The sequence below is a fragment of the Osmia lignaria genome, chromosome 8, assembly GCF_051020975.1.
Source record: "Osmia lignaria lignaria isolate PbOS001 chromosome 8, iyOsmLign1, whole genome shotgun sequence".
In the NCBI taxonomy this organism is placed as follows: domain Eukaryota; kingdom Metazoa; phylum Arthropoda; class Insecta; order Hymenoptera; family Megachilidae; genus Osmia; species Osmia lignaria.
In genome coordinates, this window is record NC_135039.1 from 5798044 (window position 1) to 5816636 (window position 18593).

Below are 18593 nucleotides of genomic sequence, written 5' to 3' on the forward strand. Positions count from 1 at the left end.
AAAACGGTTTTGGGACGGTAGTGATAGATTGGAGCGTACAAACAAATGTTAGTAGGAAAATATAAGAGGTACGCGCAAGTTTAGAACAATTTGTAATACTGCTATTTACGACGTTTCTGGGGGTTTTCCATCATTTTCATGCTCGGGCCTTTAATTGAGGCATGTCAGTGACCCTTACTGTTATGGTTTCCCCCCGTGGTGCTGCGGGGTTTTCGGCGACGACCTGGCTTATTTATACTGGAACTGAGAAGGATATACTGAACAGGGGTTTTGGACTGTTTTTGACTTATGACGACTCTGGCTACGTCTAAGGCTAATTCTACAAATAAAACATAATGGATAACGACAGTACAAGGATCAAGAATTACGGTGCAGGGGGATTCGGACCCCCCAGTACCGGCGTGGAGGGCAGTGTGTGCGCAGGCGCCCCCACGTCGTTAACAAGCAACTGCGCAGTACGGGAGGTGGACCGCCAGGCCCCCGTACTAGCAACAGCGTCTGGCGAGGTTAAAAATCCCAAGATAGCGGTACAGGCTGTACCCAGCGCCTTTTTTAAGAAGCCACGTGTAAGTAGGACCCCCCCTGGTGCGACCAGGTGCAGGGTTCGAAGTGAGAACTCTGGAAGGACCGACTCCGTGGACTTAACCGGAGACGAAGCGGAGGGCGAGGATAGCGACGTCAGCACGAGGTCGACAATGAGTGGAACAGCTGGTATAGCTCCGAAAATGCACAAAATGGGTTCTCCCTCACTAGAGGAGAAAGTAGATGCGAGTTTGAAAGCCATCGAGAAGATACTGAAGGCGCTGAGTGACCACAATATGGTCTTTGATAATCTAATATTAAAGAGGAAAGAGGGAGAAATTGACCCTATACTTAAAGGGACTTACAAGTCCATGAAGGGTTGTCTTGACCAGGTCATCGAAGCGGTGGATGGCCTTAGAGAGGCGCACAAAGACCATACGGTAAAGAGAAAGGAAAAGGGTACCTACCAGGGTCCGAAGTTGTGGTCGATGTCCGGGGATGATCACGGCAGCAGCAAGGAACCTGAAAAAAAGAAGAGAACAGTTAGTATACAAACTCAAACGGATTGCGAAATGAGGAGTGATTTCCCACCTCTCCTAGTGAACCACCAGAAGAGGAAGGAGATTACTCCCCCCACAGGAGGGGATGGTAAAAGGACAAGGTTCTTCGGTGGGAGAGAGGACGGGGAGCCTAGAGAAACCGTGCAAGGGAGAGAGACAGCGAGACAGAGAGAAGAGAAGGCTGTTGGCGATAGTGGGGATGAATGGAAGGAAATAAGAAGCAGGAGGAGAAGAAAGCTCTCTGTAAGTGGGGGTATGGATAAGGATGATACTCCTATTAGAAGGGGTGCACAGAGGACAGGACCGGAAAGGGGAAGGGTAGGGGCACCCACACCAAAGAGAAATGTGAAACCGCAAGCCATTGCAGTCCGATTCGGAAAGGAGAAATCCTTCGCTGAAATATTGAAAAAGGTGAAGGGAGCCGCAGGTAAGGTTCCAGAGGGAATACGGAACGTGAAGCAGACTAGGGCGGGCAACATACTGCTGGAGTTTGCCCCGGGGGCGGATCTTGAGGGCCTGAGGCGGGATCTAGACGGTAAGTTAGGCTCCGAAGTAGAGGTAGCTAGTCTACAAAAGAAGATGGACGTGGAGATCGAAGGTATCGACCCCACGGTGGAAAAGGAGGAAGTGATTGAGGTGTTAAAGAAAGAGTTGGGCCACGAGGCTAAAGGAATTAGAGTGAAGGTGTTTCGTGTGGACCCTAGATTGAGTAAGATTGCAGTGATTGAGGGTCCGGCTGTGGACATGAGCCGCCTAATCAATAGAAGAATATTGATAGGTTGGACTGCAGTTACGCCTAGGGAGGTCCCGCGTCTTTTGCGTTGCTATAAATGCCACGCGATTGGACACATGGCAAGCGCCTGCAAACTGACGGGCGACGAAGAGGGACTCTGCAGAAAATGTGGAGAAAAGGGGCACCAAATGAAGGAGTGTGACAGAGACCCAAGGTGTAGGCTCTGTGTGGCCGATGGGCTCCCGATTGAGCAAGTTGGTCATGTAGCGGCCTCGGTACGATGTCCCAAATACAAAGAGGCGCTAAGACTTAGCAGGCGAGCGTAAGATGAAAATCCTGCAGGCGAATATAAATCATTGCCGTTTAGCACACGACATGCTGTTAGTTAGTGCTACAGAGAAGATTGCAGATCTGGTAGTGGTGGCTGAGCCGTACACCATACCGGACAACTGGTTTAGTGACACCACGGGTAGAGCGGCAATATTTATCACCAATACAGGCTTGGCCAAGTGCAAGCAGACCACAATTGTTGGTTGTGGAATTGGCTACGTTGGTATTAGCTTTAATGGACTGGGAATTATAAGCGTTTATACCACCCCGAATGCAAATCCCCAGGAGGTTGAAGTACAGTTCTCGGCGTTGGAAGCCCTGGTGAGGGATTTACAGTCATCGCACTCTAAAATACTGATGTTAGGGGATTTTAATGCTAAATCCCCGCTGTGGGGCGCAGATAGGTGGTGTGGGAGGGGAAAGGTCCTGTTCCAATTGGCCACGAGCCTTGGTCTCCACCCAACGATTGCGGTGGGAGGTGCTACATGCGAGAGAGGGGGTGGGTCCGTCGTGGACATCATGCTGGGGAATGACCTGGCACTCAGCCCTCACATATCGTCAGAAGTAAGTGACGAATTTACAGGATCTGACCATAGGTATGTATGGCACTCGTTTAGGGAGAGTGACTCGGTGTACGCGGTAGATCACGACCTTTTTGACCTTGGAAAGGGCAAAATCGACGAGGAAAGGCTCCTTGCGGCGTTAATTAAAAAATATGGCGACGAAAGCCTCGAGAGAAGGGGAAGGACCGGCACCACACACGAAGTGGACAAATTTATTGAAGACTTGGAGAGGCTGGTTAATCGTTACACTACCTATAGAAGGGCGACATTGAGGGCCCATAAGCCAGCTTACTGGTGGAATGACGCCGTAGCTGTGAAGAGAAAAGAGGTTAATAAAGCCAGGAGGAAGTATACCCGGGCAAGGGCTAAGAACGTGACAGCGGATACTGAGGCCGCTTATGCAATATATAAAGCAGCTAAGAAGGCCCTGAATAGGGAGGTTAATAAGGCGAAGAAAACCAACTGGAGGGAACTGTTAAGCGAGATTGATAAGGACATATGGGGGCGGCCCTACAAGACAGTTATGAAGAAGTTAAAGGGCAAGACGACTAAGCCTGACGTGATGTGTCCTGAGGAAGTAGAAGCGGTTGTGGAAAAGCTGTTCATATTGAAACCACCCGACGGGCAATTACCTGTAAATAAAGGGTTAGAGATCAATTCAGTAGAGACTGCTGGGGTTGGATACTTACATGACTCATCGTACTTACCTGCGGGTGAGAGTGGGCGGAGGCTACCTGAAATTGGAGAAGAAGGGGAAGAAGTAGGTGGAGATAGGGAAGGAGGAGTTGCTGAGGAGGTATCTACACATTCATACGCACATACATACATACATACACTTGCACACGTACACACACATCCACAGTCGCACTCACCGGTATACTTACCTGCGCCAAGTTCCGAAACTGGATCGGGAATCGAGCGAGATAGGAGAGGGCAGAACTTCTCCGAGGGCCCACAAACAACGAGCGAGGTGGACAAGGTTACCCCGGGTGAAGTGTATTTACTGGCAAAGAGGTTATCCGCTAAAAAGGCCCCGGGTCCGGATAAAATTTCATCAGCGGTGACGAAGAAATTCGCCATGGGAGCCTCCAGGTGGCTGGCGCACATATTCACCACCTGCTTCAGGAGGGGCTATTGGCCTGTTAGATATAATGTTCGCGAGGCGTGTTCGATCACGGTTCTGGGATAAGTGCCATGCCGTTCCTCATGGTCCTCCTACCAGAAGATGCAAGATCTTCCCCACTCTGTGGCCAGATCCTTCTAGAACACCCTTATCTTTTTACACGTGCCATGCAGCACCATGACTTCGGGTCATCGGCCACACGCGCGTTCCTTCGAGGATCGGCGATCGAACTCTCTATCGCCGTTCCATAAACAAAACATCCGCGACTCTTAGAATTCGTCGCACCTCAAGTATCAACTACCGCCGGCCTAAGTCCGATGACAGACATATGGCTCGGGGTATCGATAGTCTAAAGAATCCTAAGAAATCCTTGAAACTCAGGTCAAAGCCCAAAATGCATTGACCCTGACACGTGTCAACCCTTGAACACGTGCTGACGCTAACATGGCCAAACTGACCTGCTTCGCGCTCTCGAGAAGCATCCTTACCCATCACTTAACTCAAGATATCCCTGGAGTCGTATTTCATCCAACAACCTTCAATTCCAGTAGCAAGGCCCTTCGTTTTCACAGCACGAAAGGAAGAACAATTCCCAATTTAGATAATTCTCCCAAACATGTCATATTGTAACGATACTCGCAAGTACGCCACACCAACGGACAACACTTATCAGTGTCACCGCATATTCACAGGCACACAGCCATATCAGACGTGCACACAGCACCAAACGTCATAGCGTTCCACAGCAACGATACTTACAAGCATCTTGCTTAACAAATTCGAACTGCAACATTTTTTTTTTTTTTTTTTCGAGACCGTAACGTCTCCTCTTTAGCCTGAATTGTGTACCTTTCAAACGCCGTCCTTCAAATACTTCACCAAGTCCGTGACCGTATGTCACCCAAAGTGTAGTTTTACTTCGAACCCCTAGCGTTACTCTATTCCGCACACAATCCACTGTTTCATCGAGATTATAACGTTCTCTATTCCGCGCAATTCTTGTACCGTTCAAACGTTGTCTTTCGAAGGATAACATATCAAGTCTGTGGTTTTATTGTCACCCATGATAGAGGTCTCCTTCGAATCCACAACGTTGCTCTATTCTGTACACGATATTGTCGTCTTTCATACGTTATTCTCAAACATATTCATACTGTAACATGACGGACAGGTTGATAACCGTTCAACTGCATAGCAGCAATAAATCAGAGACAAATTATATGTACGTTACTTTTAATTGCCTGTAAAACAGTAATACAAAAATAATACGACCAATAGAACGCCGCACATTATATAATCCGCTAACACGGCTCATCTCCACTGTCGCTCTCGTCATTTAAACCTTCATTCGTATCGGTATCACCTGACCACTCGCCTTTCCATAATCTCAGACGGTCCTTGGGCACCGTTTGCGGTCTTCCGGTTTTTCCAACTATCTCGTATCGGTCATTAGCTAAAATTTTGGATACTACAAATGGCCCTACATACTTAAGTTCCAATTTCGCACGTCTTAAATCGGCTGGTTTTACAAAAACCGTATCACCCTCTTTATAAACTACGTTTACTCTGCGCTTCTTATCGAATCTACTATGTATTCTGTTTTTGAGCATTTTCGGTCAACCTTTCTGATGCTAATTCTCTATCTTTAATAACGTCAATTGGATCATTCGTATCCGGCAATTCAGTTTCGGCAGGATCGGCGGTAGCCGTGCTTCGCTCTACGCCAAACAATAAACGATACGGAGAGAACCCTGTTGTTTTCTGAACGGTTGTATTCAAAGAAATCATTAATTTAGCTAATTTGTTCGGCCATTCTGAAATTTTATTTATTTCCGCGGTAAGCAAGTTTATTACCGTCGAAACATACCGTTCGGCCTGCCCGTTAGCACGAGGTGCTCCTGTAGCAATAAAGTGCAAGTCAATTCCATGTTTCTTAATAAATTGAACCAATGGTTTGAATGTAAAGTTAGTTGCTCGATCCATTACAACGACTCTAGGTGTACCAAATAACGTTAAGCGTTCTTTAAATACTTGTAGCATTTCTGGACCGGATAATGATTTTAATAGAACGAGTTGCACATATGTATTTTGTAAAAGCATCTACGATGACTAGAATATGTTGGTATCCGTCTTTCGACCGTTCAAATGGTCCTACACAATCACAGTGTATCATATAAAAGGGTATTGCTTTTTTGTTAATTGAATGCAACAGTCCTTGCTTCGGACCTGTGTGCCGTTTCGATACAATACAAGTAATACAGTGTTCAATGTACTTATTTACAAACTTGCGCATCTTTGGAAACCAATATTTCTGCATTATACGATCGTACGTTTTTTCAGGACCTACATGACAATTTTCGTCATGGTATAAACGCAATAAACCGATTCTACTGCCTTTTGGGACAAAACTACGATATACTGTTTGCCCGGATTCTCTTTGTATTTTTCTACACAAAATACCTTGTCGAACTTCGAAATCGCTACTCACAGTATCGTTCGTTTCTATACGTTCTATAATAGATTTTGTTTCCTCATCTTTTCGCTGAGCGACTTCTAACCATGAGCCTTCACAAATAGTGTTAACACGGTAGTCTTTAGGCGGATTTCGGCTTAAATAGTCCACGTGTTCTACATATTTCCCTTTACGGTATTCTATTTCAAAATTAAAATCTTGCAAAAAGATCCACCATCTTGCAACACGCGGTAACAAATCCTTTTTTGTACTCGTAGCTTTTATAGCATTACAATCCGTTATGATTTTGAATTTAATGCCCAACAGATATACGCGGAAGTGCCTCAGCGCGTTTACAATTGCAAGCGTCTCCAACTCATAGGAGTGATAACGAGACTCCTCCGGTGTTGTACGTCGGCTAAAATATGCTACTACCCTTGAATCACCGTCTACCTTTTGAAAAAGTATGGCCCCATAACCGATTGCACTTGCATCCGTGTGCAATTCCGTTTCTCTTTCGGGGTTAAAGATTACGAGCAGAGGATTCGAACTTAATTTCTCGAGAATGTAATGCCGTGCCTTCTCTTGTTCTTCAGCCCAATGCCATTGTTCGTTTTTCTTTGTCAGCTTAGTAATACATGCCGTTCGTACAGCGAATTCAGGAACAAACTTTCGGAAATAGCTAGCTAAACCCACAAATTGCCTAACTTGTTTTATGTTGCATGGTACGGGCGACTCTAACAAAGCTCGAACCTTGTCTTTCCCTGGCCTAATACCCTCAGCAGAGACTTCCCTACCCAGATATTCAATCGTCTTTTGGAAAAATTTACATTTCTCGATGTTTATAGAGAACCCCGCGGTATCAAGTGCTTGCAATACTATTTCTAGGTATTTTAATCCTTCCTCTATTGTTCGCGACGGAATAAGAACGTCGTCAATGTACACTAAAGCTATCTTATTTCGTAAAGTTCCTAAAGCTGTGTTTATGGCTCTCTGAAAGACGGCGGGTGCGTTGGCCAGCCCAAATGGCATTCGTAGAAATTCGTAGTGACCATCTGGAGTCACAAAGGCCGTCTTTTCTATGGAATCTTCGGCAATAGAAATCTGGTAAAAGCCAGATGTCATATCTAATATTGTGTAATATTTTCCCCGGCCCAAACGATCAAGCTGGTCTTCTATCAAAGGTAATGGGTACCGATCCTTGACGGTAATTCTATTAAGGGCACGGAAATCGACACACATGCGGTCTTTACCATTCTTTTTCTTTACAAGGATTATAGGGCTTGCAAACGGCGAAGCACTTTCGCGTATTATATTATTCGCTAATAAATCGTCAATTATCTCTCGTACCTTTTCGCGCTCAGAAATAGACAAACGGTAAGGGTGATAATTAATTACCTTGTCTTCCTTGAGTTTGATTTTTAATTCGCTTGTACTCACGCATCGTACTTTGTTGCCTGACGTAATCATATGGTTGTATCGGTCTAGCAGCTTTTCCACTTCTCCGCGTACCCCAACGTCGCCGACATCACAGGTGAAACACTGCGGTGTTGAGTCTTCTTGAATTCCTTGCGGGACCAGCGAACACCGTTGTAATTTCGTCTCCCCTTCGGAATTTGTTAAAATTTGGATGCCCTGCGTCACAATGTTTTTCCCAATTATGACATCATAGGTCATAGTGTCTTCAGAAACCACGAGGAGATCGAGTTCAGCGGTCACTTCTTCGGTCTGGATCACAGCGGTTGTTTGGCCGACGGTGGTCACAGCGGAATCACATAACCCTCTTACGATCGTTATGTAGGGGTCAATCTTACAATGAGCACGTTTAGCCACCTGTTCCTTGACAAGTGAACAGGTGGCGCCATTATCTACGAGACAACTTCGTACGACCATATCTTGTAAGATGATAGGGGTCAATTGGTGATCTAATCTAAAGCAGGCGTTGGCTTCAAGTTCCCCGTGACGACTGTTTGTCTTTTTGGCACCTTTGTCCTCACGAGGCGTTCTCCGCTTCAACCAACATTCGGACTCCTCATGCCCTCTCTTGGAGCAGAAAGTGCATGTAGGTACATTGGTCCTTTTAACGGGGTCCTTTGGCAAGCTTTCTGCTTTCCGTTTCCTCGGGCAGTCGTGCTGTAAGTGTCCTGTCTCATTGCACTGATAACAGCGTCTTCGTAGGATCTGATCACGACGCTTATACACTGCACCTTTACTATCACTGTTCTTTTCTTTTCGCGGCACTTTTACAAAGTTTGATATGCCACTGAGCAAATCCGCAGTTGTTGTATACCGTGCATTCATAAGCGATTGGCGCACACTAGGGTCAGTCACGTGGCCTATCACAAGACTAATCAACTCGTGCGGTTTAAAAGATATTTGCGTTTGTCCATAGTATTTTAGCTTATTTCGAACGTACTCAGAGTATGAAATTGCGGAATCGCTATTGTAATTCACAGCACATGATAGTCTTTCGCACAATCGGTCCTCCGACACAAACACTGAACATAAATCCTCGCGGAACGTTGTCCACGTTCTTGGATTTCCTTCCCATCCCTTATACCACTTTTTGGCAGCACCATGCAACGCATGGGTGGCCAAACTTAGTCTTTGCGAAATAGGAAGTTTATCAGTGATTTTTTCGACGATGTCACACCACTGGTTCGCGTCTTCACCAAGATCGGTACCGCTGAACTCTGGTATGGCATCCGCGGTTGCTTTATTACTCGTCGCGGACGTAACAGTCGATACCGCACCGGACGCGACCGTTTCCATAAAGCGGCGGAAAAGTTCATCAAAGGACGGCGGAACAGACGTGCCTGGTTCACTCGGCATTGTCAACGTGAGTTTAGTAAAACTGAACGTATCCCACTTCTGATGTTAGATATAATGTTCGCGAGGCGTGTTCGATCACGGTTCTGGGATAAGTGCCATGCCGTTCCTCATGGTCCTCCTACCAGAAGATGCAAGATCTTCCCCACTCTGTGGCCAGATCCTTCTAGAACACCCTTATCTTTTTACACGTGCCATGCAGCACCATGACTTCGGGTCATCGGCCACACGCGCGTTCCTTCGAGGATCGGCGATCGAACTCTCTATCGCCGTTCCATAAACAAAACATCCGCGACTCTTAGAATTCGTCGCACCTCAAGTATCAACTACCGCCGGCCTAAGTCCGATGACAGACATATGGCTCGGGGTATCGATAGTCTAAAGAATCCTAAGAAATCCTTGAAACTCAGGTCAAAGCCCAAAATGCATTGACCCTGACACGTGTCAACCCTTGAACACGTGCTGACGCTAACAGGCCCATTGCATGGAAGACGGGGAGGCTGGTGCTACTCCCAAAGGGGAAGGCACAAAACAAGGGGGAAAGGGCGTATCGGCCCCTATCAATTATACCCTGTCTGGCGAAGCTGCTAGAAAAGGTGGTGAAGCGCAGGATTATAGATGAGCTTGCCAAGAATGACCTAGCGGATAACCAGTATGGTTTCCGCCGGGGTAGATCAACACTGGACGCGATGGCGGAGCTTAGATCCCATTGGGAGGCTGCGAGAAAAGAGGGTCGACACTGCTTGTTGGTGTTGTTAGATGTTAAGAATGCCTTCAACACAGTCAGGTGGAGGAGCATAATTAGATGCATGGAGGAGAGGGGTTTCTCCCACACACTAATCGCACTCATGCAGAGTTATCTAGAAGAACGTTGGATTGTGTTCGACTCGAAAGAGGGCTTACTTAGATTTCAAGTATTCGGTGGGGTCCCTCAAGGGTCCGTTATAGGACCTATTTTATGGAACCTCGTATATGATGGTTTACTGCGTCTTCGTCTGCGAAGGGATGTGTACCTCATTGGATACGCAGACGATATTGGAATTGTGGTTATAGAAGAGGACTTCGATCGGATGATACGAGTGGTGGAGCTCACCATCGAAGATATGAGTAGATGGTACGAGGCCGAGGGCCTGAGCCTCGCCCACCACAAGACGGAGGCAATACTCCTCACGGGTAGGAAGGTGGCTGGGGGCCTCACTTTCAAATGTGGTGCGGCGGACATAAAAACGGCCCGTGCTGCCCGATACTTGGGCCTGATTGTGGAAATGAATCGGGGTTTCAGGGTGCACGTTGAAACGGCCTGTAGCAAAGCCCTAAAATACGCGAACACGCTGGCGTGGCTTATGCCCAATCTGGGTGGGGCCGGAAATCTTGCCCGACGGCTCTACTACAAAGTAGTAGAGTCGGTAATCCTGTACGCGGCACCGCTATGGGCCCCCGGACTTGAGGTGAGGCTAAATGTGCAACTTCTCACCAGCACGCAACGGACCGCCCTTCTTAGGGTCGCACAGGCCTATAGGACCGCCTCTGCGGACGCCCTGTGCGTTATAACTGGACAGGTCCCTATTGACCTCCTCGTCAGGGAGAGGGAACGTATTTTTTATAAGCGGAGAGAGGCGGGTCTACTCACAGTGGAGGGAGTGGCATCCATCAAGAAGGAGGCTAGGGCGGCCACATTGGAGGCGTGGCAAAGCAGATGGGCGGCTTCAAACAAGGGAAGGTGGACTTTTGCGCTTATCCCCCGCATAGCAGACTGGATAGGGTGGGGGCCGAGGCACCTGAATTTCCATATAACGCAAGTGATGACGGGCCATGGATGTTTTGGCACCTATTTGCAAAAAATAGGAAGACAAAATCACTCGGAGTGCTGGTTCTGCCCGGGCATGAGCGATAGTCCAGAGCACTTTCTCTTCCACTGTAAGAGGTGGGAGGCGAAGAGAACATCCCTTCATACAGAACTGGGCGTGTCGCTAAAAGCGGACAACTTCGTTGAGCTGTTGAGGAATAATACAAGGAGAGATCGAGTGATTGAATTTGTGGTTAATGCAATGAAGGAGAAGGAAGCACACGAGAGGACCCTGGAAAGAGAGGAGAGAGAAGCGAGAGAGGGAGGAAGAAGCTCCATTAACACATGAACATAGCCTTTTTATAGCCGATCGTGGTATGTGTAAGCTAGGTGCCATTTACACACCAGCTGAGTGTTGTTTTTGTCCTTTATTTATTGACTGATTTATTTTATTTTTTACTGTGCCGTTTTATTTATTTATTTATTGATTTCTCTTTTTAAAAGTTTTATTGTTTGACGACCTGTACGATAATAATTTTAATGATGGACGGGTGGGACATCCCCACCCAATGATTTTATCTCATGACAGGCCGCTGGCCAACGGTTTATTCCGAGCGTATTTATTTGGTGACTGAACACGCCCAGAATGTGATAAAGCCCACTTGTATGGGCAGAGTTTCAACGGATAGTAGGGCGTAGTGAACGCCCAGCAGTGTAAGGCGTATTATTACCCCCATGATGGGTTGGTTTGTGGGCGTGGATAACGCCGAAGAAGGACGGTTAGAAGAGGAGGAAAGGATCATCTCTTTCCTACCCGTGGTGTCACTGGTGGGGGACTGGTAGTCCACCCCCCACGGCAATGAGTCTGCCTTTTTCATGTAGCCCGCCCCCGAAGAAATGCTAAAGGCCATTGGCCACAGCTGTTCCGGGGGCGGAGTTTATTAGCCGTAGGCCCCTGGAAAGGGAAATCGAGGTGGGTTTTTTACTGGATAGTCCTTATGGGAGTCCCACAGTACCGGGCGCACAACACCTAGCCCGGTCTGCATAAATGCATTTTTCCCACCTCGTTAAAATTAAAAAAAAAAAAAAAAAAGGGTTAGGTTAGGTTAGGGTTAGGGTTAGGTTAGGGTTAGGTTAGGGTTAGGTTAGGGTGGGATTCCCGCTCGACGCGTCGAGGAGAGCGGACGTGTTTCGTGGTCGCTCCGTGGTTAGTTTCGCAACGCGGTGAAAAGCGGCTTATTTATTCGCGTTTTTTGTTAAATAGTGTTTATTAAGTGTTCGGGAGTGCTATTGTTGTGTTTTGTGATTAAATAATGTGTTAATTTATTGTTAAATAACGAAAATGTGATGTGCGTGTTACGCGGCATTTCCACGTGTGTCCCCGGTATTCGTGGCGTTAATTATGAACATTAGACATTATTTACGGACAATTTTGGTTAATCGGGAACGTTTCGCATTAAAATTCCGCGTTTTTTGTGACTTTTTGTGATTCAATTAATGAAGACAACGCATGCAAGATCAGTGCAAGATCAGACAGGATTGACAGGTTTTCAAGATGGCTGCTGTGGTTGGACAAGGATAGTCAACCTGCACGCGCGGCCCGGGCCTTGGATAGAAGAGGACAGACGATGGGAAATTAGGTCAACGGTTTGGTGACGTATTATTTTTATTCCTTTATTCTGTTCTTATTCTCATTTTATTTTGTTTTCCGTTAATTGCGTCGGTTTATTAAGTGATTTGTGTAAAAGTGCATCGATATTTTTTCAATATTTTTCGATATTCCTTCGTTATGTGTATTATTAATATTAATTTACTTTATTTTACTATCTGGTTGCATGTGTTTGACTGGCACGTTATTCCGCTGTATTATTTAATTATTTGTTTATTAACACATTCGATTAATCGATTCGATTATTCGATTATCCGGTGTTTCCGGTTTTGCATATTTATTCATCGTATTTTCTTATTTTCTTATCTTATTTTATTATTTTCATTATTTTCTATTGTCATTTTAACGCTTTTATCAATTTTCATTTTATTTTATGTTTCGCTTCATTATTTTATCGTTTATAGTGTTCTATATTTTATTTTACTTTTCCTTCGCTGTTTATACTTACATATTGATATTTAACACTATTTTGTGTTATTCTGTGTTATTTGTTTCATTTATTTATTTTATTTATTTATTATAGTACAGTGGGGTAGTGTGCCTTGATAATTTATGCAACTTGCGTTACATTCATTATTTGTCTTATTTATTTTATTACCGTAATTTTATTTTATCTCATTGTTGTCTTTTATTTATTTATTTATTCGCAACGGTATAATTGTGTGATTAATAAACCTGCGCAATTTACGTCCCTCTGCGTGATTTAATTGTTCAATTTATTTATCGTCTTATCGTATTTACCGTTCTATTTGGTTCTATATATATTAATATCGCTTTTTCATGTGTTAATGGTTTACGCGGTTTACATTGCTGTCTCGTCTTATTATTTCATTACCCATCGTATTCTATTTTATTTATTTTATTTACCATCTACATTCATATTTCATATCTCATGGTTCATGTTATTTAATATCTTTCGCGTCATTACGGGTATTGCATTTATTTATTTCCTTTATTTTGTGATTCAATACGTAGTCCGCTTGTCATCCGGTTGTTCGGCTTATTGTTTGGTTTATTTATTTTATTTTATTATATTTGTCATTTTCATCGATTCATATCCGTGGTGCAACGTGTTTAACGTGTTTATTGGTTACGTGGTTACGTGGTTTACTTTTCTTGTTCTTTCGATTTTGATATTCGATTATCTCATTCATAGTATTCATCGTATTTATTCCTTTATTTCTTTCTTATATCGTGGCTTACATATTTCATTTTGGACGATGCAGCAGTGACATGTGCTGAAATAAATTGAATTGATTAATAAATAAATAAATTGGACAATCCGGGTTGTGTTTTTAATTGTTCCTCTTGTTCCAGTTCCAGTTTTGTTTTGTTTTGTTTTGTTTTAGTTTATTTCAGGTTTAGTGTGTTTGTTTTAATGATATGGTGTGATGAGGGATTGCTTTTGTGCTTTTGGTGTAAATTGTTTTGTGTAGTTTATTTGTTGCGTGGTGGGTGCTCATTTACTTTCCTTTCCTTTACTTACTTACTTATAATATTGTATTACATTCACGCTTTCTTGCTTTCATTCACGCCTTCTTTCACTCACGTTACCTTCCTTACCTTCTTTATTTTTCTAAATCTTGCATTTCCTTAATCTTCCCATTCATTCAGTCATTATTCATTAACTCATTCATTCATTCATTCATTCTGATCAATTAAAGTTAAATTAATGGATATGATATGATTTATTTTACTTTAGTTTTTATTTCTATGATGATGAGTGGTTTTGTCCATTCAAATGCTTTGATGGTGCAGGGTTTGTTATAATCTTATCATTTAAGTATCCTTATTTACTTATTTACTTATTTATTTATTTATTGTTAGTCTATACACTGGTATGGTGTTTATCGAACTACGCAGTTTACATTTGATTTGATTTGATTTCTTGGTCACTTTAGTTACTTTATTTTGATACGTCATTCAATAACCAGCTCTATTTGCATTTGCATTGACATAATCATTTATCATTTACCATTTACCATTTATAATTTAGTTTATAATCTACTCTGTGAGGAAATAGAGTGTTGTAGCTAATAATCTTTACGGTTATATTTCACTGAATTCACTTCTTGTATTTTGTATTCTATTTTAGTATATTTCATTTTGTTTTACATTACATTACATCGCATTATATGACATTATTTACATTATGTTGATTACAGCCTTCACTTTATATTTTATGCCTTATTATTTATCTTGTTATTTACCTCATTCTTCTTTATTATCTTTAATTGATTATTTCACTGTTCAGTCATTCATTCTCTCATTCTCTCATTGTTTATGCGTTCTGACACATTCCTGCTTTTTGCTCTCACTCACGCCTTCTTACCTTCTTTATTTTCTTTATTTTCATTATCTTCTTTATTTACCTTCTTTATCTTCCTTAATCTTTAATTTCCTTAATCGTTCCATTCATTCATTCATTATTCATTATTCATTATTCTTTCACTCATTCATTCTGATCAATTAAAGTTAATGGATATGATTTATTTTACCTTATTTTACTTTATTTTAATTAAGTTTTGCTCTCTCTACAATGATAGGTGGTTTTGTCCATCCAAATGCTTTGATTGTGCGTGAATTTTATTATAATCTTATCATTCAAGTACTCTTATTTATTATATACTTATTTATTTATTCTATTTTATTTTATTTCATTTTATTCTTATTTCAGTTTATACACTGGTATAGTGTGTATTGAACTACGTACTTTACATTTCATTTCATTGTTGCTTTAGCTATTTTATTTTGATACATCATCCAATAATCAGTTCTATTTGCATTTGCATTGACATAATCATTTACCATTTATAATTTGGTTTATAACCTACTTTGGTGAGGAAACAGAGTGTCGTAGCTAATAATCTTTACGGTTATATTTCATTGAGTTCACTTCTGGTACTTTGTATTCTATTTTAGTATATTTCATTTTGTTTTACATTATATTACATTACATTATTTACATTATGTTGATTACAGCCTTCATTTTATATTTTATGCCTTATTATCTATCTTGTTAGTTACCCCATTTTTCTTTATTATCTTTAATTGATTATTTCACTGTTCAGTCATTCATTCATTCTCTCATTGTTTATTCGTTCTGACATAGTACTGCTTTTTGCTCTCACTCACGCCTTCTACCTTCTTTATTTTCCTTAATCTTTAATTTCCTTAATCGTTCCATTCATTCATTTATTATTTATTCATTATTCATTATTCATTCACTTATTCATTCTGATCAATTAAAGTTAATGGATATGATTTATATTACTTTATTTTACTTTATTTTAATTAAGTTTTGCTCTCTCTACAATGATAAGTGGTTTTGTCCGTCCAAATGTTTTGATTGTGCGTGAATTTTATTATAATCTTATCATCCAAGTACTCTTATTTATTATTTATTTATTTATTCTATTTTTATTTTATTTTATTTCATTTTATTCTTATTTCAGTTTATACACTGGTATAGTGTTTATTGAACTGCGTACTTTACATTGGATTTCATTGTTGCCTTAGCTACTTTATTTTGATACGTCATCCAATAATCAGTTCTATTTGCATTTGCATTGACATAATCATTTACCATTTATAATTTAGTTTATAATCTACTTTGGTGAGGAAATAGAGTGTTGTAGCTAATAATCTTTACGGTTATATTTCATTGAATTCACTTCTCGTATTTTGTATTTTGTATTCAGTTTATTATTGCATTCTGTTTTACAGTATATTGCATTACTTATATTACAGTGCATTACATTACATTATTTACATTAGGTTGGTTGCGGCCTTCACTTTTACTTTATGCTTATTATTTATTATTTACCTCATTATGTACCTCATTCTTCTTTAACATCTTTAATTGATTATTTCACTGTTCAGTCGTTCATTTTTTCATTCTCTCATTGTTTATTCGTTCTGACACATTCCTGCTTTCTTGCTTTCACTTACGCCTTCTTACCTTCTTTATTTTCCTTAATCTTTAATTTCCTTAATCGTTCCATCCATTCATTCATTATTCATTATTCATTATTCATTCACTCATTCACTCATTCATTCTGATCAATTAAAGTTAATGGATATGATTTATACTACTTTATTTTCATTAAGTTTTGCTTTCTCTACAATGATAAGTGGTTTTGTCCATCCAAATGCTTTGATTGTGCGTGAATTTTATTATAATCTTATCATTCAAGTACTCTTATTTATTTACTTATTTATTATTCTATTTTACTTTATTTCATTTAGTCTTATTTCAGTTTATACACTGGTATAGTGTTTATTGAACTGCGTACTTTATATTTGATTCATTTATTTGTTGCTTTAGCTACTCTATTTTGATATGTCATTCATTAATTAGTTCTATTTGCAGTTGTATTGACATGACCATTTATCATCTACCATTTACCAGTTACAGTCTAACTTATAATCTACTCTGGTAAAGAAATAGAGTATTGTAGTTAATAATCTTTACGGTTATATCTATTGAATTCACTTCTTGTATTTTGTATTTTGTATTCAGTTTATTATTGCATTCTGTTTTGCATTATATTGCATTACTTATATTACAGTGCATTACATTACATTATTTACATTAGGTTGGTTACGGCCTTCACTTTTACTTTATGCTTATTATTTATTATTTACCTCATTATTTACCTCATTCTTCTTAATATCTTTAACTGATTATTTCATTGTTCAGTCGTTCATTTCATGCTGTCATTGTTCATTCATTCTGAATTAAATTGAATCAAGGTAACTGTTAAGATTTAGTTTATTTTGACTCACGATGGTACAAAGTTCTGTAAATGGCATTAATATTAATATAATTATGGTTTGTTTGCATACAATTATTCTATATATATTTTCTATATTTTAATTTATTTGTGCCACGTATCACTGTCTACCATCATTTATTTTATTTTATTTCTTGTCACCTCTATCCTTGGACATTCCTTGGACATTTTGACATTTTGATATTCTTCTCTGGTATTCTTTAATTCAATTTATTCAAGCCGTTTCTCTTCGATAATAGTATAGCTCTTTGATGACGGTGTGCTGTTCCTGTAGGAATTAATATTCATGTCATTAACTTGTGCTACTCTTGTTTAAATTTATTATGCGTTATTATAATCATTACCTTGTTTGTTTCTTTTCTCTTCTTTTCTTTTATATTTCCTTTCTGCTAGTTACCTGCTGCCTTGGTTGCTTTGATTCTACTTTGGTTACATTTATTTATTAACTGACTGGGTGTTACATGATTGGTCCTACGTGACTTTCCTGACTATATGCGTTATCTGACGTTGTGAGATGGCTATATTTGATTTCGATTCTGTTTAGGTTGAATGTTTCATTCGTTTATTTATTCAGCCTTTCGTTCTGTGGTGGTTTCTTTGTTTCGTTGTTCTGCGTAGTTTGTTTCCTGCGGCGCGATAGGCAGTAACATGATGCGTCCTGCAATCTGCGGATCTTATTCGGGTTGATTTCAGTTCTTTCATTTCATTCTATCTTCATCATTGTTTATACTTAACATTTACTTCATCCTACACTATTGCAAACGTATGATTTATATATTTATAAATAATAAATGATAGCCGTGGTATTGTTTTATTAATTGATTTATTCTTGATTTTAATCCGTCTGGGGTTCTATTTGTTGCCCGTTTGCTTTTATAATTACCTTTCCCGTGAGTCGTGGTAATGTTTTATTAATTGATTTATTCATGATTTTAATCCGTCTGGGGTCTTATTTGTCCGTTTATAATTACCTTTCCGTGAATAGTATTGGATATCGGACTTATCTTTTATGGTAAGTCTGATGGTAAGTATGGCTTCCTAGGATGGCGCGGTTGCGCGACGGATAGTTTAGCTGTCGGTAACTGAGATGTAGCAGATATCTGGCGCGCGGTGGGTAACTGCTGCGCGGCGGATAGTTGATTTGTCATTATATTTATTATTTACTATCTTTATACATCAGTCGGTTATGAATTTTTACCTTCTATTTGCATTTGCATGGACATAATCACT

At 40.8% G+C, this 18593-nt stretch overlaps 2 protein-coding genes and 1 long non-coding RNA gene across 3 annotated transcripts; 1 reads left to right on the top strand and 2 right to left on the bottom strand.

Moving 5' to 3' along the window:
• Nucleotides 1–2142: 2142 nt before the first annotated feature.
• Nucleotides 2143–4605, top strand: LOC117611288 (uncharacterized). The gene is made up of 2 exons (XM_034339356.2): nt 2143–3421; nt 4475–4605. The coding sequence occupies exons 1-2, from the start codon at nt 2143–2145 to the stop codon at nt 4603–4605; spliced, it is 1410 nt and encodes a 469-aa protein (XP_034195247.2).
• A 459-nt stretch (nt 4606–5064) lies between these two features.
• On the bottom strand, nt 5065–9115 carry LOC143305557 (uncharacterized). Its single transcript, XM_076689597.1, has 5 exons — nt 6292–9115; nt 6117–6174; nt 5699–5824; nt 5138–5427; nt 5065–5072 (listed from the first exon to the last, which is right to left on the bottom strand). The coding sequence occupies exons 1-5, from the start codon at nt 9113–9115 to the stop codon at nt 5065–5067; spliced, it is 3306 nt and encodes a 1101-aa protein (XP_076545712.1).
• Nucleotides 9116–17323: 8208 nt separating this feature from the next.
• On the bottom strand, nt 17324–18049 carry LOC143305515 (uncharacterized). Its single transcript, XR_013062528.1, has 2 exons — nt 17708–18049; nt 17324–17631 (listed from the first exon to the last, which is right to left on the bottom strand). It is a non-coding gene; the product is annotated as an uncharacterized LOC143305515 (long non-coding RNA).
• Between the last annotated feature and the right edge of the window lie 544 nt (nt 18050–18593).